This window comes from Crassostrea angulata, chromosome 10 (genome assembly GCF_025612915.1).
Source record: "Crassostrea angulata isolate pt1a10 chromosome 10, ASM2561291v2, whole genome shotgun sequence".
In the NCBI taxonomy this organism is placed as follows: Eukaryota; Metazoa; Mollusca; class Bivalvia; order Ostreida; family Ostreidae; genus Magallana; species Magallana angulata.
This window is the reverse complement of record NC_069120.1, coordinates 11,060,210-11,086,823: the sequence shown is the minus strand read 5'-3', so window position 1 is coordinate 11,086,823 and position 26,614 is coordinate 11,060,210. Positions and strand designations below refer to the sequence as shown.

At 31.3% G+C, this 26,614-nt stretch overlaps 1 protein-coding gene and 1 pseudogene across 1 annotated transcript; both read right to left on the bottom strand.

Annotated features, from left to right (window-relative positions):
* Window positions 1-1,824: 1,824 nt before the first annotated feature.
* LOC128164882 (acetylcholine receptor subunit alpha-like) lies at window positions 1,825-3,584 on the bottom strand. The gene is made up of 2 exons (XM_052828940.1): window positions 3,564-3,584; window positions 1,825-3,410 (listed from the first exon to the last, which is right to left on the bottom strand). The coding sequence occupies exons 1-2, from the start codon at window positions 3,582-3,584 to the stop codon at window positions 2,265-2,267; spliced, it is 1,167 nt and encodes a 388-aa protein (XP_052684900.1). The 3' UTR covers window positions 1,825-2,264.
* An 8,469-nt stretch (window positions 3,585-12,053) lies between these two features.
* Window positions 12,054-22,674, bottom strand: LOC128164880 (neuronal acetylcholine receptor subunit alpha-5-like; annotated as a pseudogene).
* Between the last annotated feature and the right edge of the window lie 3,940 nt (window positions 22,675-26,614).

Here is a 26,614-nt window from a genome sequence, read left to right as displayed (position 1 = left end):
ACTTAGTTTTAATTAGTCGTTAATGAATAAATCTAATATCAGCTTCTCACCAGAGTAAAATCATAAAGAAGATCCCGTCCTGCAGTGGAAATTTAACGAAAGAAATGCTCCAACATTAACAGCTGATTAATGAATTATCCTTTTCCTTTTGAGATAGAAACATCATTTTCTTCTTCGGTACTTATAATGATTGAGCTACATTTAAAGGAAATTAAAGCATTTAAATTTATTTGATTTATTTTGTCATATAAAAAAGTATAAGGCAGGCCAATGAAAATGTTTAGGCACTGTGTACATAGTTTTTTTTAAGAGCTGCTATAAAATGCCGCAAAATTATTCTTAAATTTCATTTTGAAATAATATAAATTTCTGACTTATTGATATATACATGTAGCAATATCTTTAGAAAATACTTTGTGTACATGTGTATTAACGTTTTATTAAATTAGATCGCGGAAATGTGGCATTTAAGGATTTAGAAATGTATCGGTAAAATAAATCGGTTGTTTGATAAAAATAGTTGTGAACGAATGTGAAGATAATCAACAGATTTTAATAAGAACAAGCATCAATAATGATTAAAAAATGAAAGAAAACATTGCGGAAGAAAGTGGGATAGAAGAGATCTGTGAGTAAACACCGCATGTATACACGTTGTAAAATCAAAACACCGCACATACAAGTACACGTTTTAAAAACAAAACATATGAAGAAATTTTAATTTACCATTAAAATAATTAAATGGTAACATATTTGTGAATTTGAAAGCGAAACAAACAATATAATCGTGAAGCGAATGATGCACAATGAGGCCTATAAGTTGTTTAGAAAAAAAATCTTTAAAATGAATTGCATGAACGTGCAAATGGGAAAAAACGATCAGTTATTTTTGAATTTGTCAATTTCATTAAAAAGATCGAAATAAAACATATATACATGCATATATTAAAATTATATTATACTTGCATGTGGATCTATGAAGAAAATCATTCATTTTCCGTGCAGTCTCGAAACTGAATATGTACACGCTATTAAATATAAACGCACATGATTTCATTTCTTGAGAGAAAAAATACTGACGTGGTTGATTATTGTATAATTATACCAGTTTTTATATAAAATAGTATTTATTTTCTTTTAAAATGCTGCAAAATGACATGGATATTTGTATTCACAACATAGCTTTATAAGGCTATTGGGTCTTACTGACGTCATAAGCAAGTTTCAATTTGTATTGATCATCTTTTAAACAGCAGTGACCAAAATGTCATCAAATGTATAGCTATTTTAAAAAAAAAAAGTTTGTCTATTAAACAAGAATTGGTACCTCTATGATAATCTATGATTAAACAATATAGAATTATTCCTGTTTTAAATTAGGAGGGATATGTGCCCTTTAACGCTTATTATGAATACCTGTTGATGTCCTCTTACTAATACAAGTGTTTTAAAGATTTTTTAATGAGACTCAAGTGAGATAGAAACCCCTGAAATGAACCAGAACCCCTGGGAGCCACTTGATAGTACCCCTACAGCCTAAATTCCAGACCGGGGAATATTAGCCCGATAGGTCCCCTACATTGCCCTGGTATATGTTTGATTCAGTCTTCAAGATAAGGGAGATAATGGACCAGCATTTCTCTATTATCATTTTGAAATGCTAAAGGATGCCAAAGGAAGGATGAGCTAACTGGGCCCTTTTAGGGGTCATAGGTATATAATAACAGAAAAAAAATCAATGGAAAAGTCTTTTATTCACAAAACCCCATAGTAACTGTACATGTATGCTAGTTTTGCTTGTCACAGTTTTAAATAAAACGCAAACAAAGTTTATAAGACTTGTTAACATATTTTGGATACAAGAAATAATGTTTCTATTTTGCTATGTTTTAAGTCACAGCCTATTATATTATACTGATCTATCTAATAGTTACATATCAACTACACAAATTACAATACACATGATTACTATTGTCAAAATTATAAAAATCCCAAGCAAAACAAACAAACAAAAACGAAAAGGAAAGAAATACCTTATCCATGTATTTTATGCACTTTATAATATAATCATAACATTAATTTAGGAAACAGAGCTACAAGTATTAAACTTATATGAACTCTACACACCGAGGTTACGTTTTAATACTAGTATTGGTTAAAAATATTACACTGATCAGCTACTAGTATCTTTTTGATATACTTGCAGAGTACAATTGCCTTATTGATATTGCATGTAGATGCAATGCGCCTGTAAAATAAATTGATTATGAAAATTTTGCCAGCATATAACAAAAAAAATTAATTAAAACCGTGTATAAAGAACATACAATAAGAAACAATTTGTCAACACTTTTCCCCGACATATTTTCATCTTTTGTTTGTTCAACACCCGGTGTTTCTTCTGTTTTCTCGGATTCTTTAGATTTAGCTTTATCATAGCATCTACTAGCCCATATCACTCCACTTAGTATTGCAATGCTGGTAAAAATGTCTCCAAATTGTTTAAAAACAAGAATTGGTACATCCGAAGTTTTGGGTAGCTTCTCTTCAGTTATTGTAAGAAATATAACCTCAGCCAGGAGAATAGTTAATGAAAATCCTACTCTCTCACCTGATTCATCGGGCAACACAAACACCAGAAGCTGCAGCACACTTAAAACAAACATTGGCGATATTTGCCACAAATATGTTTCTGGTCTTCGTTCCAAATTAATTGCCAAATACAATAATTCAAAACTTATATTATCAATGTGATGAGTGAAAGGATAAATAGAAGTGCTAGTTATAGACCACTGCCCATCATATACAAACATATCCCTATTAAAGGTATCTGATTTAGGTATAAGTTTAAAATCGGAATAAAAATATCCTGAAACATACAGCTGCAAAATACAACGTCGAGTATCAAATGGATAATAGGTAATGTTGGCCGAGCACAATGCTTCAAAAGTGGTAGGAGGCGGCAAGCATGATACATTTCCATCATACCAAACGCTGCAAAAAAATCCATTGGAAAGTATCGGTTGAATTTCTTCTTGTGATTTCGTCAGGACCAGATACGGTGTCCAAATCTTGTCAACGGGAAGGAAAGTTTGATTAAGGCCACCGTCGTAGTCTGGTGGATTCCAAACAAGGCGAACATCTCTCCACTCCACACCAAGAGTGCCTACTAAACCCATTTTTCTATCAATTTCCTGGAACTCCTTAATGCTCCTCAAGTAGAATGAAATTTTGATTTCGGTTTTTATTGTTTGGTTCTCACCAGGTCGGATTTCCTTTTCATAGTTTGTGAATAAATCCTTTTGAAGTTTGGAAATATTTGCGAACGTGTATGCTTCCACTGCATAAAGCAGAAAATAAATTGTCAAAAACACTTTCATCGCTTCGCTGTAAGTCGAATAATAATACCCCTTTTTCAAACAACGCGTCTATATGACGGTATCTCTAGCACTTCTGGCCAATCACAAGTCTATGTTTACAAAGGATCCCGTCATTTTTCTTAGGTCATGGCTAGGGAATCAAATTTACATCGGCAAGTTTAAACAATTTACTGTCAAACAGACTTGTTTTACAAGTTGTGACATGTTAATGGTAAATACACTTTACACAATGAAAGTGGTTGCATATACATCGAGTTTGCAGAAATAAACGACATTTAACAATTGAGTTTTAAATGTCTAGAACACCGACCAAAGTGCAACAGGCCAAAACAAAAATTGCTTTAAAATACTTGCAAGAGATCATATTCTCAGTCATTTAGTTTTATTAAATCGACTTCACCCTAATATGTCTTTAAATTACTAGTATATAGTGATGGTCCTCATGATCTATAATAGATCTTTAATAAGTACCTAATATGTTTATGCACTGATTTTTAGCACAGTTCATATATATATATATATATATATATATATATATATATATATATATATATATATATATATATATATATATATATATATATATATATATATAATCCAAAATGAGTGAAAGGTGATATCACACAGTATAAATAATCAAAAAAGAAAATGAACAGTTCCAAAGTTTCTATTCACTAGCGCTTTCTGGATTTACATTCTTCTTCAGGTGAACGTACATAAGTTATGTACGTTCACCTGAAGAAGGATGTATATATATATATATATATATATATATATATATATATATATATATATATATATATATATATATATATATATGATAGAATACTGATAACAAATAAGAGCAAAATTCTAAGCAAAAATCAAAATTTTTCTCTAGAATTATTCATTATTTGCAAACCTCAGAGAGCGCAGAGAAATATCTGAGTGAGTAAATTTATTATTTTTTTAAATTTATTTCCTGCTAATGATATACTCAGAAACGGCTCCAATGAGTTATTCAAGATACATTAATACCTTATTATATTATAGTGGTTTTCTAAAGAACATATCTATTATATCTATTCGTCTCCTATATTTTAGACTAAGCATATCTCCTCTACGTTGAAGAATTTGGATGGAAGTAAATAAACTAAACATACTTGTATGACATTTTTAAATGGTTATGAAACCAATTCCGTATTCAAGAAAAATTTTGTACAGTTGTAAACGTATATATATGAGGGCCATTGAGACCCATCAGTATATTGCTCATAATTTTTATGATAAATTTAGCATAAACATTTCAAAACTGATGCCAATAAAGTTAATCGCTCCTCTAAGTGGAATTATAATTGTATCCCTTTATTAAACAACGCGTTTATATGACGATGAGTTTGCAGTCTCTAACACCTCTGACCAATCCCAATCTTCGACAGTCACGAAGAAACCCGCCGTTATACTCTGACAATGGTTACGGAATTCTATATCAGCAAGCATTACAATAGCCGAGAAGAAATGCTTTAAAATGTTAAGCTTTAAATGTCTACTACACCGACCAAAATTCAACAGGCCCAAACAGAAACTGTTAAAAAATACTTCCAAAAAATCATAAGGTCTTACTAAATAGACCTTATCTTAATATTTTTTTTATTAATAGCCAATGTCCTTGGGAACTGTGATAAGTATCATATATGTTTTCGCCTCATCAGGCTTTGGTAGATTTTTTTTCATAAATATTTATCATATGCTGATTTCTCTTGCATTTAGATTGATTTATTTCAGCGTTGGTATCGTTTTGTTTGAAGGGGCATGGCCACGATTTTGGTCAAAATCTATTTTTATGTTTTTATTATTAACAATGCTTTAGAAATGCATTTCTAATCATCAATTAAAATTTTAGAGTTATTCGTAGAGTTGTAAGCAAGATATAGGGCTCAGCATTTTTGTCATGTAAACAAGGCTCGTGCTCTTTTTTGTATACATAGGTTCAAAATACCAAGAAAAAATCTTTTTCCAGCTTATTTGTCTATTAAAAGTGCCTTTCCGAAGCATTGTAAATACTGAAATCGGAAAATAATCTTTGACCAAAATCGTGACCATGCCCCTTTAAAGTGCTACCATGATAAAACCAACATACAGTCTAGTGTGTGCGACGGCAAAGATTTGAAAAAATAGCAAATGAGCAAAAAAAATGATGCTACGGCGAATAGCTCAAGAATTAATAGTATCTCAGCAACTTTGCACCTTGACCTCTTCAATATTTGCTCTTGCAAAAAAGTGTACTTGAGAAATTGGAACAGACATGATTCCCGCTCTACTAAACGTACATATATAAATTTATTCAATCTTTTGAAGAATAAAGAATGAGACCCATTGAGGCCCATTCATTACATTGCTCGTTTGATATATTTAGCGTAACACTATCAACAACAATACCAACAAAATTAAAAGTTTCCATTTTGATAACGCCAAGCATTATATAATAATGACCATGATTTAATAGAAATTGATATACTTACACCTACATCAATATCATAGATTATAGCTCTTGAACCTGTTTTTACAGAAGAATGTTATGTTTTCTTTGGTCTCTTAACAGTGGATTAAAAAACAAATTTGACATCTGAAATACAAATTAAGAGTATACTGTAAATTAATAATTGAATTAATAAATGTTTATTCATGTGGACCTTTAGCATTTATCGATTGTCATCCGAACAAAAGTTTTCATAAATTTGACAATTTATTATGTGTTGATAAAACTTCAGTACTAGTGTTACTAGTGTTACATGTATATCTGAATGAAGAAAAAAATATGTAAATCATGTCAATTATCCCTTTAGATACCATTTTGCTTGTAGGAATGTGAACCTTGCGATAGCTTTCACATCAACCATAATTGGTTTTACATGCCAATGAGATTTCTTTCTGATGACCTACAAAGATTGCTTTCATAAGTACTTCTAAAATGCACACAGATTAGAACATGTCCAAACCTTGTTTAACTATAAGTTTCACCGTTATCGATTTAACCGTGAAGGTTATAATTATTTCTCGAATCTGATAGCTTTTGAATCGTCAATTTGCTCTTTGTATTTCATACTTAGAGATCTTTAAAGCAAAGAACCTTATTCGGCAGAAATTTTTATCAAGTTCCCGATCTCAACTGACATTTAAGAAAATTGTTTCCTTCAATTTGTAACTTTCTATGAACACGGTCACCTATCCCGACATTTATATTCACAAATGATATCCCTTATAATCATCCTGCAATTTTTAAATATCTAATTGGACCACTCACATTTCCCCAACTTCTGTTTCCCTAAGGCTATCGAAAAAAATCTGTTTCCTTTACAATTTTTGTTCATTGTAGTTTTTAAAAAAAATATAATTCTAAATAAAATTCGATTACTAACGATTTGGATCCCTCTTTGATAGTCTGGTTATGAAAAGTATCAAAGTTTGGTTAAAATTGGCACGGTGGCGAACAGGCAGACAAAAAGTCAGACATAAAAGCTCAAACATTTCGGCCAGATGAGTTGGACAATTAAAATTAGTTCAAATTCAAATATATAAAATGGCTGAAAATAAAATAATACCCAAGTATAACCTATTGTATTATAATTATTTTAAGACTTGGTTACTATGTTTTTCAACTTTCCTATGCAACTACTCTGGCAAAACGGAAGTAAAATAGTGTTTAGACCTAAGTACAAATCATGAATGGAAAATCGTCACTGCTGACAAGACATAACACCAGAGAATAATTGATGAATTCGATGGAATGTATTCGGAAGCCTTGTTTTTCAACGAGGCGTATTCATAAATACATTGAATATATATGCAGGTATTTATCTGGACATACATGTACAATTCTATACAATATCACTAAATTCTAGCTTGTAGGGTATTCATATCTTTTTGGGGAAGTTGTTCCATATTACTTTAGAGGCATTTAATCATTAGCCCTGAGTCACATTATTTGTATCCATTTTCCATTTTTTGAACCACAACTTGGTTCGCTATTAGAAAAAAATATGCCTTCATTTTTTTTTCTATGTCGTGACTAATGATGAAAGAAATTCAACGTAGATTCCTCATTTCGTCAGGTCATGTTTTTCAAATGTTTTTATTAACTTCTGAATAAAAACAACTCCCGTCAATACTTTCATTTTTATCATACATGGTTAGTATAAATTGCCCCCCCCCCCCAAAAAAAAAAAGAAAAAGAAAAAAAGAAAAATTCGTATATTTCGTGAATTTCGTGATCAGTTTTAGACAATGATTATAATTATCCAGGAATAAACAGAGTAAAATTATTGATATGATATAACAGTTTACGTTGAATAAATATTTTTGATACATGTTTAAATTACACTGAACAAAAAAACATGAAATATACTCTGTCAAAAACTTTGCCAGCATATGTAACACCTCTTTAGCTTAAGGAGGCGGCCGGGTGGTCAACAAATTAACCATCAGACTGTCTTAAACTTTAACATATGATATTTTTTTTTATATTGACATTTACTTTATAGATATCCAAAATATTTAGCTTTAAAATTTAAGCACTTTCATATGTCTGTATACAGAGCTTTTCTTCATAAGGAGGTAAATGGCTATGGCCACCGAGCCTTCTTAAACAATGATAGCCTTAAAATACCTTATCACTTTACATACACCTCTACACGTACATGTATATTAACATGGGTATAACAGGTCTTTTTAGATCAATGGTTTCTCCCTTTTCATTTCTTGGCATTATTATACAAATCTCTCGCTATTACAACTTTCATCCCTTAAAAAAGCTATATTATGATGACGACCACCCGTGTTTAGATAATTTATAATAACTCTGGATTTGGAGCTTCCTGTAATTTTTCTTGAATCATCGTGAAAAATACTACATTGGCCAAAAGAACAAAAATCTAAAAAGCTCTTTTCTGAATTATAAGATTTATTATGCGACAAAAAAAAAACAAGTTCTGCATCAAATTAAACAATAAGACTGGTGAGAGGCTTATAAGTTATAACGCAATCTTCGTCTCATTTTATTTCCAACTTTAATTTTCAAAATTTTTATTATCAAAGTGATTGTCATACACTGTCCACAACTCTATATTTGTCTGGTATTCTCAGACCTGGCGTATTTTCCTATTTGAACAAAAAGTGTAGAAGTATATAGATTACATACAAATATGCATCTACGTGTACTTCATGAACTTTGGGCCATCTGATTTATAGAAGAGAACAAAAAGGAAAGAGGAGCAACTCTTGTCATTTTTGACAACTTAGGTCGATATATTAGTATCTTTCTCTACCTAGAAAGAAATTATTCGGAAGTGAATCAAATTATAAAAAATGATTTTTTTTTAAATTATGAAACCACTCATACTAATTAAATACTCAATAACATGTAAGTTAGACCATATGAGAATTTATGTGCCACCTTTCACCTTAATTCATAAAATTTTGGTAGAGGCTAACAGAAAATAATTATCCTTTAAGTTTATTTCTACATAATGTTTAACTTTGATTTTTATTCTATTATCCATACTCTTCATAAGGTCAACACTGATGTTTCTCCTATTTTTTTCGGGAAATCTTAGACTCTTATTTGGCAGCTTTATGACCTCTTTTAGAAATGGTCATGATTTTTATTCAGATAAAACTAAAATAACCAGATGTTATATATAGTATGTCCTGGGTAACTGCTTCCCTCACTTTATAGCGAATTTTAACGCACGCACGCACGCACGCACGCGCACACACGCACACACACACACACACACACACACACATGCGGCTGAGCTGTACAGTTAATTTAACATGAACCTCGATTCATATCAAGAAATGATCAAATCATTTGGAAAACCCAATAATAACCTTCGTCATTATAACAGAGAAATAAAAGAAAAATCAAAGAAAAAGTTTTTTATTCATAAAATGAACATATGGTTTTTACTTGTTCATGATTGCCACATACCGGGGTATTCAAGTTAACAAAGTTTATAAGACTATATATTTTGGATGCTAGAAATAATGTTTCTACTTTGCTTTTTTGTTAATTAAAGGACAGGTGACACAATCACAAAAACATTGACCAACAAGTTGATTTGTGAGTGGGATACAATTTCTGCAAAATTTTCCTTACTACTCCCATCAGTTTCACAGCTATTGCTGAATTACTGAGCTGATAAGACGCGTGACCTCAATATGCATATCTGAAGCCTCTGAGATCGGAAACCTTCGGTGCGACGTAATAGCCGACACACTGCCCATTCGCTGTATCTTTGAACCATAGGGATTTCTGAATTGCTCTTGTCTAAAATCTGAAGTCATTAACTTTTGCTCATTGCTATTAAAAGTTTGAGAACCCAGTACATAAACAGAGTTATTCTAAGCTTAGAAACCCCATTTTTATTTCCTCAGCAATTATGAATAAGAGTAAAAATTGTGACCTGTTCTGTTAACTTTTCATTGATCTATATACTTCATGCTGGAAAAAATATGCCAGATGTTGGATTTGTAAATTTAAAGATAAAAATCATCAAAACCATGGAATCATTGTTTCTGAAGAAAGGATTTTGTTTTGTCAACACAAAGTAAGTGATAATGTATAGAGACTTTTCGTAACCAGGAATTTCACTGGATCTTAAACCCTAAATAAACCCTAATTAAGTTAATTGGACTTAATAAAGGATATTTTGATTTAAGAAGTATCACCAGAAATCCTGGTACCTGTAAGCAAATATTTTTGTAAATTTCTTTAATTCCACTAAATCAGGGGTCTACCTTAATCTCAATACTAATAACCGAAACATCTTTTAATTTCATTTTTAGTATGGTATTTGATCATGTTCGTTTATTGAAATTTCATTAAAAGAACTATAGATATATACCAATTTTCATTATCAGTAAATACTGAAACAGTAGTTTCTTAACATAGTATTCAGGTTTTAAAATCGTATTAATCTCAGACTCCTTGAATTTTATCCAAATGTAATTTGATCTTTCTTTTAATAGTTTATGAAGATCATTTTTTGGTAGTACTTCTGAGGTGTGTATAATTTATTCTCTATTGATCAAACTTAAGAAAAAAAGCCCAAAAACGAGCTGTTATGCACACTGATTACTTCTTATATACTGACATTAGATTCAGAATGGACAATGGATTTTTTTTTTTCAGCAACACCAATTGTTACAAATAGCACACAAAAAAGGGTTTATATGTGATATAATAAAAATCTAACTCATCGTGCCCCAGTTGAGTTTTTTAAAGAAAAAAAAATATTTAGATTAATATCAACTAATTCAAATCAATGTTTTGGATCTGCAAGATTGGATTAATATGCATATTATTCAAACAATATATTTCAAACTTTACTGAATACTGACAATCTGAGCAAGTGGGTGCCTGTCTGGCTGACAGGATGATAATCTGCAATTAATGATTATCAATCACAGAATCTTCAGATTCATTCTAATTTAATTACTTTTTTTCAATTCCTATTACCACTATCTTATGTACATGTAATCTTGTACATTCTATAATCTTATTACTTTGTTTTTAGGATAGGGTGCATACACTAAACTTTTCAATAAAATATGCTTTAATAAATTCACTTTAATCTAATAGTGCTTTATTTCAAAATCATCATTTGCAACACAAATACACTATCCTGTATGTGTAAATAAATCCTCGTCCATTGCTCTGTTTACTATGTAGCCGATAGCTGACTATGTCATCTTTGACGAATAACGTACAGGGGTTTCTTATCTCATTAAAGATCGGCAAAACTCGGAGATCTGCTGCAGCTGGGATTTTCAGCACACTTAATTGAGCTGTGTGTTCTTATCTGATGCTAGTCAAATGGAAAAATTGTTATAAACTGATTTATATTTATCAAAGAAAATGTTTTTAGAAGAAAATGATTTTGTGTCACCTGTCCTTTAAATCTCGCCACAGCCTTAAATTATATAATTTATTATTATGTGATATAATACTATATTATAGAAACCAATATCAATACCGTATGATGCAATATTATATAGTATACAATATCGTATCATACAATACAATATTATATATTGCAATATCATATGTAACAGTATCATGTGATAATATAATGAATAAATAATACAATATCATATTATACAATATTGTATCATAATATTGAATACTATACATAACAATATCATGATACAATATCATATCATAACATACAAAAAAAGTTGATACACTATCATATTTTGTTTTGCCTCGGACTAGAATGTCGCGACGGCATTGGATGAAACGCGTCACGTGGCTGCCTTACAAATTTCTTTAAAAGGCAAGCGTCAAAATTTATAGCGCAACATGGCGGACGTAACGTTATTTGAACTGATTTTCTACACAAACGTTTGTTTACTTATCAAACTTTAGGTCCTCGACAAAACAAAACACTTATTAGGTTTGTTACTGACTGTTTAAAGAAATTTGTGGGGTCGGTAAAGTCCATAGAAGGCTCGGCTCCGCCTCGCCTTCTATGGACTTTACCGACCCCACAAATTTCTTTAAACAGTCAGTAACAAACCTAATAAGTAATAGTATCAGATAATTTTATTACAATAAAACATATGATATTATATTGTATCATATGAAACAGTCATATTATAAAATACTTTATCATATATTTTTTTGACCTAGCTACTAGTTACATATCAACTATAAGAACTCGTAAAATGTGGTTACTATTGTCAGAAGACAGAAACAAAAATCTCACACAAAACATACAAACAAAGGCAAAAAGGAAAGAAATAACATATGCATGTATTTTAAGCATTTAGTATTATAATTTTAATATTTATTTAGGAAACAGAGCTACAAGTATTAAACTGATATGAGATGTACACATCAAAGTTACGTTTTTGACACTAGTATTGGTAAGTTAACAATATTACAACTTTTAATACCCCGTGACTTTTACGTTTTCTGAAAGTACGTCACAACATGGCGATTTTAACGCCTGTTAAAACAGTTTATATCGCCAAAGAGTTTGAAAACTGCAGACTTTTATTCATGAATAACGGTAAAATTTTAAAAATTTGATTTTTTTCCACCAAAATTGTTTTCCCCTTGTTATTTTCTAGTCGATCACATGCTAGAAATCCATACCTTAAGGACGTTGTTTTCTCAGAGTTTGATTTCTTAAATCTGGATTGTTAAAAAGTTCAATTTCATGAGTAAAATTTGTTTTAAATACAAAAAGCATTTATAAAATGAATTATTATTGACAAAACAATCGATATTTTACTAAATTATTGAATTAGGCTCTGACAAAGTTTGACTTTTTGGACAAAATTTTCAGATTTTGTTTTCCACTGAAATATTTTTGGTAGTACTATAATATTTGAAATTAAGATTTTATTTGTTAATCAACACAATTTTTGTTCTGTTAGTTTTATGTTGCTTTTTTGCTTAGATACTCGTATGGCACATGCTACAAAAATATTGAAAAATGATTTAAAATGATAAAAGACACCATATGTCAAAATCTTAATCATTGACCTAATAAAACTTTTAGGCCAGCAGAGAAAGGTCAATATACTTAGTGTAAAGGGAAATGGGCACGATTTTGATCAAAAATTAATTTTCCGTTTTTTAATGTTCACAATGCTTCAGTTAAGCATTTGTAATAGGCAACCAAAATTTGAGAGTCATTCGTTGAGTTATAAGCGAGTTACAAAGCTTACAATTCTTTGCTATGTAAACAAAGCTTTTCTTTACATTTTGAATACTAAAGTGAAAATTCAAATCTTATACCTAAAATGGATGTGTTAAACGTTAGAAACTGTTTAATTATGCTTAAAATTAATTAGAAGGTAGACAAAGCCGCTCAAGGAAGATTTTTTACAGGTATATCGAACCAATGTAAACAAAAACAGGGCACGAACCTTGATTACATGACAAAAAATTGTGAGCTCTGTATCTTGCTTGTAGCTTAACTATTGACCCTCAAATTTTATTTCATAATTAGAATTGCATTTCTAGAGCATTGTAAATAATAAAAAAAGAAAAATAGAATTTGACCAAAATCATGACCATGCTTCTTTAATACAATAAGTGTTTTAGCATTATCATCATTAAGTTTTTTGTCATATTGAATAAAAAATTGGTAGTAATTTGAAAACTGATAGAGGAAATTCGGACTAGAAATCTATATTTACCTACTTTTTTTAAAGTGAAGAAAAACACTACCATGTAAGGTCTATAACACACAATAGTTGGTTTTTCATTATCATGAGTGGAATTTTTTTCATTCGGAATAAACGTCAACCTTAAAGTAATTTAGTATATTGGGTTTGTATGCAGATATGTTCACCCAGATGGGTGGAGGTTAAACAAACATTGGCGAAATATTTTCGGTGTTCTTTTCAATTCAATTGTTAAATAAATTAATTTATAACTTATATTTTCAATGTGATGCGTGGAAGGAAAATTTTAGACCACGGCCCACCATATATATAAACATATCTGTGTTAAAAGTCGATTATTTAGGTATAAGTTTTAAATCTGAATGAAAATATTGACATATTCTAATATTACGTAGCCTTAAGAAAACTTTTTAATATGTTCTGAATACAAGGAATAATGTTTCTAGTTTATATTTTTAGGAAGTCTCGACACAGCCTATTATACTTTATTGACCTAGCTATTTTTGTTTTACATATCAACTATACAAATTACAATACACATGTTTACTATTGGCAAAATACAAAAACAAACAACTTCACCAAGAAAAAAGACCCCACACAAATAAAAAATAAATACCCTATGCAAGTATTTTGTGCATTTCATAACATACTTTTAACGTTTTTTTAGGAAACAGAGCTACACAAATTAAACTAAAATGAATGGTACACAGCGAAGTTACGTATTTCATACTTAAAACGGTAATGAAAATATTACACTGATCAAACATCTGTTTTAAGAGAGCTTTAAAGTACAATATCCTTAATGAAATTAAATGCAATGGACATGAGAAATAAACTTATTATGATACTGATACTCAGTAACTCACAATTACATAGCAAATCCCATTGATCAAAACCGTCAAAATCAAACCTGATATTAAAAAAAGCCTGTCAATAACTTCCCCTGACGGATATTTAACTTTTGTTTGAACAATACCTGGAGTATCTTCGGTTTTCTCGTGTTCCTTAGTTTTTGCTTTGTCATAGCATCTACTTGCATATATCACTCCAATAAGTAACACAAAGCTAATTGTAATGTCTCCAAACTGTTTAAAAACAAGAACTGGTACATCCGAAGTTTTTGGTAGCTTTTCTTCAGTAACAGTTAGAAATATTACCTCAGCCAGGAGAATAGTTAATGAAAAACTTATTCTCTCACCTGATTCATAGGGCAACCTAAACACCAAAAGCTGCATCACACTTAAAACAAACATTGGCGATATATGCCACAAATATGTTTCCGGGGTTCGTTTTAAATCAATTGTCAGATACAATAATTCAAAACTAATATTATCAACGTGATGAGTAAAAGGATAAATAGAAGTGCTAGTTATAGACCACGGCCCATCATATATATACATATCTGTGTTTAAGGTGGATGATTTAGGCATAAGTTTTAAATCTGAATGAAAATATCCTGAAACATAGAGCTGCAAAATACAACGTCGAGTATCAAAGGGATAATAGGTAGTGTTGGCTGAGCACAAAGCTTCAAAAGTGATAGGCGGCGCCAAGCATGATACATTCCCATCATACCAAACTCTGCAAGAAAATCCACCGGAAAGTATCGGTTGATTGTCTTCATGTGAATTTGTCAGGAACAGACACGGCGTCCAAATCTTGTCAACTGGAACAAAAGTTTGATTAAGACCTACACCATAGTCTGATGGCTTCCAAACGAGGCGAACATCTCTCCACTCCACACCAAGAGAGCCTAATAAACCCATTTTCCTATTGATGTCTTGGAACTCATCGATACTCTTAAAGTAGAAAGAAATTTTTAATTCGGTTTGTATACTTTGGTTCTCACCAGGTCGGAATTCCTTTTCATAGTTTGTGAACAAATCTTTGTAAAGTTTGGTAATATTTGCAAACGTGTATGCTTCCACTGCATAAAACAGACAAAGCATTGATAAAATCATCTTCATTGCTCGGCTGAAAGTGAATTAATACACGTAGTATCCCTTTATCAAACAACGCGTCTTTATGACAACGAGTTTGCAGTCTCTTTATTTCTGGCCAATCACAATTCATATTTCACGAATTGACCTGCCTTTTAAATCGGGCAATTGACACAAAATCAAGATCTATAAGATCTTAAAATATACTTCATATGTTTATACACTGATTTTAAGCGCTGTTAATACCGTGGCATATGTCTGTGAGAGGCATAATGATAACAGAAAAATATAATGAACTTGTTACTGAAAGCAACAGTAACAAGGTGAAATGCATATGTTAAATATACATAATTTACTGTAATAACTCTCGAAAAGAAGCATCTGCTACAAAACTCAAAGAGAACACAGAGAGATACCTGGTAAATACATATATTACCAAGTTGTAAACACCAATAATATATCATATTATATAATATTAATTTATTAATATAATATTATAATAATTAATAAAATTATTATAATAAAATTTTATTTTAATATAAAATTTTATATTATTAAATAGTATTATTATATTTGTTTATAATATAATATTAATAAATAAATAACCGTTGTAGTTTTCAAGAAGAACTAGATGTTAAAGGGGTAGTTTTCAAGAAGAGGTTAAAAATGTAAATTGTTACGACGCACGACGGACGACGACCGACGCACGATGACCGATAAGGACAATTTGCAATAGGTCACTTGGTGACTAAGATGGCTTAAAATGTTAGCGCATTTGATAACAAGTAACTAACTTTATTCTGATTATAAAATGTACATGTAATTCCATTTGCTTACAAATTGTTTACGTTGTACGTGTATAACTTATTTATTAGTTCCATTTGCTTACAAATTGTTGATATTGTACGTGTATATCTTTGCGGTTTTTTTTAGAATATGATTCTTGATGATAAAAACATCAATAAAAAAAAAAGTAAATATTTGAAAACTTACTTTTATTTCGTTTTTAATTACATACACTGTAATTATAATTACTAATTACCTTTGTTTTAAAATCATTTCTGATTCTATCATTGCACCCAGTCGCTAGATTTCAAGAATAAGAGAGGAAGTAAAATTTTACTCCATGATCAAATGGACGGCTTTTGGGTGATGAAAGAGGTAATAAATTTTTGTAATCTTTGACCCCGTTTTTCTTCAAAAGATACACACCAGTCAAGATTTGCCACAACGTTTTTTGATAGGAGCTTAAGACTTAGTAATTTTTAATATGAGTAAACAATGTCATTTTATATATTGTGAAATCTTGCCATAAAAGATCCGCCATAAACATTGCCATAATAAAAGAAAGGGGGAAATTCTACCAGAAAGTAGACTTTCCGTGGGGGGAATCTGTCTATATAAAGGAGGAATACCACTATATAGCCTGTAAACCGTTGGAGAAAACTGCTACATAGCGATTTTACGGGGGAAGGGTGGGGGATGGTTAGGGGAGAAATGCACTATACAACACCGGTATTATCTTTACGACAGATAAAAAAATTATACTTTAAAAAAATACCGACAATTCTGGGATTCGCATCAAATGAATCAAAACGTCAGACCGGACCGGGTCAGCAAGGGGCCAACCAACGTTACAACACCACCAAACCAGACACGTTGAATTTTGCGAAAAATGAACACATCGTGCTTATTTTTCGGAGGTATTCACGTTTTTCTGTGATAAGATAAGATTTTTACAAATATGCCTGTTTAAGAAACAAATTGGAAATGGAAGTTTCTAAAAAAAATTCTGGCTCTTGATATTCATATGAAATTAATTTTGTTTCAAGGAGGCAGTTTTTCACAATACTAAGGATTCCCTTTATAAAAAAGCATAAAATCTGTTACATTTTTATGTGCTACCATTTTACTATTCATTTATTTCATTTGATTTCATTTAATAGTCTTAAAAAAGTAGGTATGAAGTTTTCAGATATAATTCTATCTTTCTTCATGTATAACGTTGTATGTAAAAAAAAAATACATCGAATTCTGTTACTAATTTTTTTTTTTTTCATTTTATGTGCAACAGCTTTTAGGAAAAAAACAGAGGAACTGCACATCTTCTTAAATTGATGCTGTCCAGCTGTCACCGATATCATATTCTTCGAGGCGCAGCTATCGAGCGCAATCGAGAATCGGACGTATTATATACAATGAACAACCTTAACTCCTGAAAACACAAAATATTTGGTTAAACGATTTGCCGCAACCGTAATTGCTCGTTCATCGATCGTAATAAACAAATGACAATATGATGGAGAAACACGAGGCTACTAAAGGAGCATCAGTTACCATCGTGCCACAATGAAAACCAAACAAAATACTCCTAAAACATCCATCGAGAAACAATTTTTTGAATGCACAGATTTGACAAAAAGGCCAAAAAAAAATATCAGAAAAATACATTGTTTCAATAGCTATTCAAACAACAACTGCATATAATCTATTAAATATTTTCGATTCGTCTAAAATTATTTCCTAAAACTATGTATTCAAAACGAGATGTTAAAAATAAGTTTTGAAATAGAAAGCCAAATGAAGGCAAGCATTATGAAGTTGTCCTGACATTTTAATTATTATAAACATTCGCAAATGAATCAAAGAAACAGAGCACCTTACAGGTTGGTTTCCAATAATCAAGGTGTAAAATATCACCAACATAGATTGCAAAGCATATTCATTAGCTGGCCAATGCATCAAAGTAAACGATTAAATGACAAACTGGTTCCCAATAATTCAAAATGTTAAAAATATAATCAACATTCTTTGCAATTTATCGATATTTTCATTTTCCAGTGATTTGTCTGTGATAACACTACGAATCAAATTGGTAATGTATGGTTCAATACATTTCCTCAATGACTTATCGTTACGGAGCAAGCGGGGTTTGCAAAATAATACGAAGTTGAAAAAACTTAACCATGTCAATTAATTAATAATAAAATTATTAATTGTACAATTGCTAAAAATTATTTAAGGAATCATTCTTTGAATATTATGAGGTGATCAAATACAGTCGGGGTGATCAAATAAGCCCATATGACTTTATGATAGATTTGATCACGCCCGACCGTATTTGATCACCTAATAATATTCAAAGAATGATTCCTTATTACTGACATTACTTGATCAACAAATTCTTTATCATATTCGTATGCTGGATTTCAAATGATGATTTAACACGTTTGCAGCTTGTTTTGAAAAACGTTTTAGTATGTTCATACAACACTAGTGTTTAGGTTTCAATGTCATATTTCATTATGATAGCAAAATCAAAAGTTGGTACGTTAAAATAACAGTATATTAAAATGTTTGTTTTGATGTTCTAATCCTCGAAACTATAATAAAATGTCAGGTAAATTGTTGACAGTCAAGCTTCGAGACTGCGATGGTGAAGGTAATTTGTTGATGCAGTAGGCCAGGTATAATGCTATCATTATATCGCCCAATTTATCGAGCTTTTCTTTGACTATCACTTTTAAGTTAGTTCAACATTTTTGTAACTATTAAGTGTAATTGTACGCTATATTTTAACCAGCTATTATAAGGCAACAAATATGTACGTAAATTTCTAAATTTTTAATTGTACATGGTAGACTTTAAAAAAAGAGAAAAAAAAAAAGAAAAAGAAACATGGCAAATACATGGTATAATTTTCTTATTCATTTACTGCCACTAGATATTCAAAAAGTCACGTTCATTATTTGTCTTTAATTACAAGTATATGTGTAGTAAGATCTTGACAAAGATAAACTTTAATCAGTTTTTGAAACCTACTTTTAGGATATCAACTGACCAATTTTAATATCCTTTGTCTCAACATTTCCAATAAAAAATTAAGAAATAAATAATAATAAAAAGCGAAAAATAGGTTACTATGACTTATATGTACTTTCGAATAAAAATACCCTATGTTGAGATAGTAAACCAACTAAAAGATTTTGATGACCATAGACCTAAGAATGTCAAAGATTTGACAATACTTTCATGTTAAATACTGAAATCTGATTGGTTAAGACGCAGTTCATAATCCTTTCTATTACCCTCAGCGTTAGCAACGCACTTAGCAACGGGTAACATTAAAAAATGGTTACATGCGCGAAAATTATGCGCGTACGGTTCGCTGTAGAATTCACCTTATTCCTATATAAAAGCAGTAAAATATTCTTAAAAATTAAGACATTCAGTATAACAAAATAAATAGTGCCTGTTTGGGAGGATAACAGTTGAAATTGACACCCCTTGAAAACCATTGTCAACCTCCGCTTCGCGTCGGTTGACAATGGTTTTCTCGGGGTGTCAATTTCAACTGTTACCCTCCCAGACAGGCACTATATATATAATGTAAAATAGCGAGTCTGCTGAACTTCTTGAACTTGATATAGATATTTGAGGATATGGGAATGATTACGAAATAATATCATAATTAAATCGTAGCATTGTATTACTAGATTTCAGATTTCCTCTCTGTTGAACGTTAAGCCCCTCCTGTGGGCCCAGTATCGGTTTGAACAATAAAAAATCTACACTATATGAGAACGCTGGCATACTCATTTCACAGTTTGAAGCATTGTAGTTCATGAAGAAAAACGTTTTAAACATGTTCCCTCTTTATTCTTTGTTTAAATTTGAACTTTTCTTTGGGCCCAAAAAGTGCACTGGGGTCGCAGTTTTAATAATTTAAAATCTACACAATCGGAAAGTGCTTGTTTACCAATATCACAGCATTGTAGTTCTTGAGACGAACATTTATAACGTTTTTCCTATGTCGAATGTGATTAACAGTTTCAGATAAGACAAACGCTGCCGTTATACTGACACACCCTGGTCTAAACCCTCGCTGTAGAGGGTACGGAAATGATTCTCGAGAAGTGTCTTTGTTTATACTCCAGGAGTTGCATGGCGGTGAGTGTCAGTGACAACCATATTTCACAGGAGTAGAGGGCAGAGGGTAGCACAACACGTTTCCATATTTTGGCAGACACAACTGGATGGATGTCGGAGTTACTAACAATAATAGAGTATAATGAGTGGATTTTTGATCTTGCATTTTTGCACACTCGTTCGGTTAGCTTGTCAGTTTTCAATTTGCTTGTAGAAGGCACCCAGCATAAACCGTTTTATCAGACTGAGGAATTTTACTACCAAATAATGTAATACTATAGGAAACAGAACATTTTTGTGTTTTGTTAAAAACAATAAAGACACTTTTACTTGGATTTTAATGAAGTCTATGCATATTTTTCTACTTGATTAAGTAAACATTGTAAAGATCTTAGCGAGTTGGTCATTAAAGCAGTATCATCCGCTAGTAAAATACCTGGTATGTGTATAGCGCCCAAAACAAAACCATTACCATTTTGGCAAATTTCAGATAACAAATCATTAAAAGAAACATAAAAGTACCGTGGACTCTTCCTTGTCCTACACCTTGTAAAATTTTAAACAAATTTGAGTTTGCACCACAAAATGATACATAACATTTGCTGCCATTATACCAGTATTTCATAATTTGCCATAGCCTTGAGTCAATATTAAGATCATATAGTTTATATAGGAGGCCATTATGCCAAATTCTGTCAAACACTTTTTCATTGTCTAAAATAGCACAACATGCTGGTGAACCTTTATCTACATAATAACGTATTGCTTCTTTTAAGTCATAACAAGCTGGTATGGCTAATCACTTCTGATCCCAAATGCAAATTATATGGGAATGATACATTTTTGTTAGCGAGGTCATTTTCCATTCTTGATAGAATTATTTTTTCAAATAGTTTGATCTCTACAGATGTCAATGTAATACCTCTGTAATTAGTAGGATCACACTTATCCTTATTTTTACCTTTATAGATATATATTATTTTTCCAACTTTAAACATTTCGGGTACATACTTTTCACTCAGTTTAGCATTACAAAGTAGACATAGTTTTTCAGTAAGAATATGACCACTGTATATCAGGTGCTCTGTTATAAAAAAGTCTGGTTCAGGGGCTTTGCCTTTTAGGAGTTTTTCAATGTGATGCGTTATTTCCTCAACTGTTATCTGCGGCGTCTTGTTCCGTGAATGGTTTTTCCTGATAGTTTAGATTATTATCGATGTTTTCTACGATTTCATTATTAATAATATAGTTTCTAAAGTTATCATCGAATTTACCTGGACAGTGCTGTTAGCACGCAAGATCTGAATAATATTCCTGCCAAATATTACACATATCAATTATGTTTTTAGCAGTTTTTTCTTTATATCTTAACTTGGAAGGTAGTGCTGTGGTTGTTCGTTTTTTTGGGGTTTTTCCACGCTGTTCTATAAAAGGTTCCTATATCTATCTCGGCGGCTTTGTCAATTTCATCAAATATTGTTTGTGTCCAATTTTTTTTGCTAATCTGTGAAGTTTTCTAAATTTACATTTTGTGTTTTTGTAATTTACATACGATTCGTGGTTTTTTTTTTTGTCTCTAGGTGAACCTTCTGATTTCCATGCTCCTCTAGAACGCCACATTTCATAATGGGCGTTGTGTAACTCTGATTTTTTCCAATATGGTTTGATGTGTGAATTAAATTTTCCATACGGAATATGTTCGTCATCAGATGATAGAAAAGAAGCGGTTAGATGGATAAGGAACATGTCGTTAGATGACATACCATATCTGTTGAATTTAAAAGATTATCTCATGTAATTCCATATGCTGCTAGGTTGTTTGTTTCAGCTAACTTTCTTTTTGGAATATTTCTTGAATAGTCTGATGGTAGATGAGTGAAGATGTTTTGGATGTCAATTTCACATAGTAACTGAAAGTGGTCAGAAACATCGTAAGCAGTCTTGAAATATTTCTTTATATTTCACTTCTGGAGTAATCTACTCGGGTACAAAGATGTAGTCAAGAAGTGATCTAAATATTTTTATCTTTTGTTTGGAACGTAAAATGGTTGTCAGATGAGATTAAGATGTTAAGATAGTTTCCTAAAGGAGTTTTGACTTTAAACTGCTGTATTTGTTTTAATATCTGTATTAGAGTCGCCACATAGTATTACGGGACCAATTTCACTACGCTCGTCAAACAAGTCGAACAGATCTTTTATCGCCTGTTTGTATTCTTCGGAAGATTTGTGGAAGGGAGGAGACATCTAATAATAAAGAGTTTGTGTCTCTCATTACCTATTTCAATTCCTATCACTCTTTCATTTACTATTTTTACTTCTCTTGCATAGATTTCACTAATTCCATGAAACCACTCCATGCTAGTTAAACACTCTGACTATAACAAGTGAGACCATGTTAGAATATAGTGGCACCTTTCACCTTACGGATATACAATTTTGGTAGAGGCTAACAGAAAATATGCCAGAGGTTTATCTCTACAAATTATTTGCATTGATTTTTTCATAAAATCTATTTTAGGTAATGAATGAATGATTATTTGTAAACTTAAAAACAATACAGATGAAAATCATATTTGTTACTGTTTTTGTACTAATCTATATCTACATATGTACATATTGAATGTCCACTGGGCTTTTTTTAAAGCTTGCAATTCCAAAATGAAAAAAAATGTTATCTCAGATTCAACTGTATCTATTTCCGTAAATAAGTCATAGGTTAAATTGTATCAAAATGTTAAAATCTGATCACATATCTTAATAATTATACATGATTATCTTAGCCACATTAAGGATATATGTACATGTATTTACACAGTTATGTTCCTTAAATTACATAGAAAAGTAAATAAAACTAAAACTATGTTTTCACTTTATGAGATTTTGGTAGATTTTCTTGCACAAATATTTTGCATTTACAACAGAGGACCTAAAAATACCCTAGACTGACTAGACGTATTCTGATTTATTTGGTAGTGTGGGGTTTTAATCTCATCATGATTTACTTGTTCTGAAAAAAACAACAACATTCAGTCCGATTAGTATCTAAGCAACTTTGCAATTTATCTCATTTAATTTTTGCTCGTACAAAAATCATGTACTTGAGAAAGAATATACGGAAATACGATGGCGCAAATGTCAATTGGTTTTATCGAAAATTACAATTCAATTAAAGTTTGTTAATTCAAATCTATTTGTTTATAATATGATAATACAATCATGCAAAAACCTAGTTTTTAAATTTCAATAGTTCAGTACATCAAGACTTATTCGTTTTATAGACACAGCGTCACAAGCTGAAGATTTAAATGTTTGTATCAATCGATTTGGTTGAATATCATCTTCACTTACTCATAAGAATTCCTAATCACGTGTTCGAATCTGCCTGGGCTTTTGTTCATATTTACTGAATTAAAAAATTGAAAATAATAATTATATATGCAAAATTGCATATTTCATGCCCATTTGACTTAAATACTTCTTATGCATCGTGCTATCTATAATTAAGAATTAATTTTCTGCTGATTTCAGAAACTATTTACTACTCGTTATGATTTAATAAACAGGCACGTCGCAAGGGGAGCCTGCCCCCCACCCCCGCAAACATTTTCCCGCAGCAAACATTTTTTTGAATTTGCAAATAAAAAAGTAAATTAAAATGGAGCCCCCCCCCCCTTTTTTTTGGGAGCATGAGCATGTAAAAAATAAATTAAAAGGAAGGAAATTAGCAGTGAAATTGATGTTATATGAAGCTATAGGAACGCTATGCTCTCACTTGTACATGTAAGCACTTGACAAATTTTAACGAAAATTCACATACCTGTCAAAGAAATACAATTGAAATCGATATACGGGGGAAAACCCAAGATTTCTTCATCGACACTTCATCATATATTATCCGGAGAAATAAAAATGAACGAAAACAAATTTTTTTACGCAGATTTATAATTTTCTCTATTCGCAATTACTCGGAACACCTCGCACAAGTTTTAAACGTTATCATCCGAGTGTGTTTATGTCTAATGTAATGCAAAATCCCTGTAGACTTTCTATATTCGGTTGTGTATTGAAAGCTGCAGCGGTAGAGGGGGCGTTTCAAAACAGATAATCTGGACATTTTTCATTCTAGTTGATAAACATAGTTTGGGCATTTTGGGTATTTTTGATTATCGAAATATTATGCAAAAAGTGGTGGAAGAAGAAACTTGGGACAGAGTAAAGTAACTTTTTAAAATGTGAAAATCGTCATTTGTGGTCCCTCTTTGATATGCAGAGGTGACAGTTTGTAAATGATGAATCATTCATTTACCAGTAGGTGTAAAAAGTCATATCTTTTATTCCTAAAATAACATGTACATGCATATTAGTGACCTTTCTAGAATGGCAGCGCGTGCAGATTACAGTACCGGGAATTTCTGTCAGGTGAATCGACGTCTAATTGAACTTGATAACACAACTTGTGTCTATTGAGGAGCTGAGTGAAATTAGATGTATAGCTAACGTTTTTAGTATGGCATAATGTTAGAATGGAAAATCAGCTTCACTTTCATGGTCAAGAATTTTAAATAAAACTCACGACGACAAGCTGGCGTTTCCAGGAAGGTAACGGGACTAAATTTCAAATGATTTAAATAGTTGTTTTGATGCAGCCCATGCCTATTTGCTCGTAATACACTTTAATATATATACATGCACTTACACATGTTTAAATTTGCCCGCATTATTATGCGTTCATGGGAAGGATGTGAATACACGTTTTCGTTTGTTTACCGCAGGAGAAGGTCATATGTTGTGTGGATGCCAGTAACTGTCTCGTGTGTGGGATAAGCATTTCTCGCATTATCACCGGTGTGAGATCGGTTTGTCCGGTGTGAGACAGCAGTGTGAGATTTTTCTGCCTTACACTGTGTATTACTACGCTGTTTTAAAACGTAAACAAACGTTGTCTGCCGTAGGGAAACGCAAAATAGTGCATTGAGATTATCCATTAAGTAATTGTGTTGCATAATTTATTACAATTTTTCATATTTTGATTGAAAAAACTGTCGTATGCTTTCATTTAACTTGCACTATTTGAAGCACGCGGAGGGATAAACCGAAAGTACTTTTGAACGTCATAACAGAAAGTTGTCAAACATCATTTTTTTAAGCTAATATAATGCGAGAAAAATAATCATTCATTATATACTCGTGTGGGATAGTGAAATTCCACCTCGGGGCCAAGATTCACGGTCTAGGACTCGGCAAAGCCTCGTCCTAGACAGTGAATCTTGTCCCCTCGGTGGAATTTCACTATCCCACACTCGTAATAATGAATGATTCTATTAGTATCGGAACAACACGTGAGGACTTATACATTGAAAGATGTGGAGAATGTAATTATGAATTAATGGATGGATTGGATAGATTTAATATCATATCAAAAATCCAGAGCTTCAAATTGTTTTGTAACATGTTTCTAATTGTTTCTAACTAGAAAGTCCCTATCTATGACTAAACAGTATCTAAAAAGGATTGGATTAAAAATTAAGTTTTGAAAATCCTTTACAATTTAGGAAGTGTAAACCCCGATTTTAATTTTTGCTAACCCTGTCATCTCACATCTCCTTCGTAAATACTAGGACTATTTGCAATATGTTGTAACTTTAATGTAGTTAAAGATAATAAAAGGATTTATATAGTCGGTAAATAGGGTTCCGGCCGGGACAACAATACTGAGAGGAGTTCAAGTGTAACTTCCGTCTTACTTTTCCGCAATTGCTTTTTGTGAAAGGTAAAACTCAAACAAAATCAAATAAACTCGCGTAAGTTGTATCGTCAAAAAGGATGTTTACTTACTTAAAATACATGGTGTTAAATTAAAATTTAAAAAAAAGCACATTGTGTAATGCATCAGTTACTAATATACAACAATAGAAGACATCTTAACGAGTCAATGAACTGAAAGACAGGATCGACTATCCAAAGAAAAAAAAATAAAATATATATATATTTGTTATATTCAGTAATATATTCTCACTATATAACTCTATATAGACAAATAGTCAATAACTGTAATATTAGCTCGTCCGAAAAATATTGACCGGTCAATATTTTTTTGATATTGACCGGCTAGGAATAATATCTAGAGAACATTCCCTCCATTTCAAATAATCGCCTCTGATTTGTTGATTCGTAAACGATGACG

Excerpts from the sequence above, each read along its gene's own strand:
- LOC128164882 (XM_052828940.1), bottom strand. The coding sequence starts at position 3,584 with ATGTCACAACTTGTAAAACAA. Across the intron at positions 3,411-3,563 it reads TGTCACAACTTGTAAAACAA|GGGTATTATTATTCGACTTA; the intron begins GTCTGTTTGACA and ends TGTTTGAAAAAG.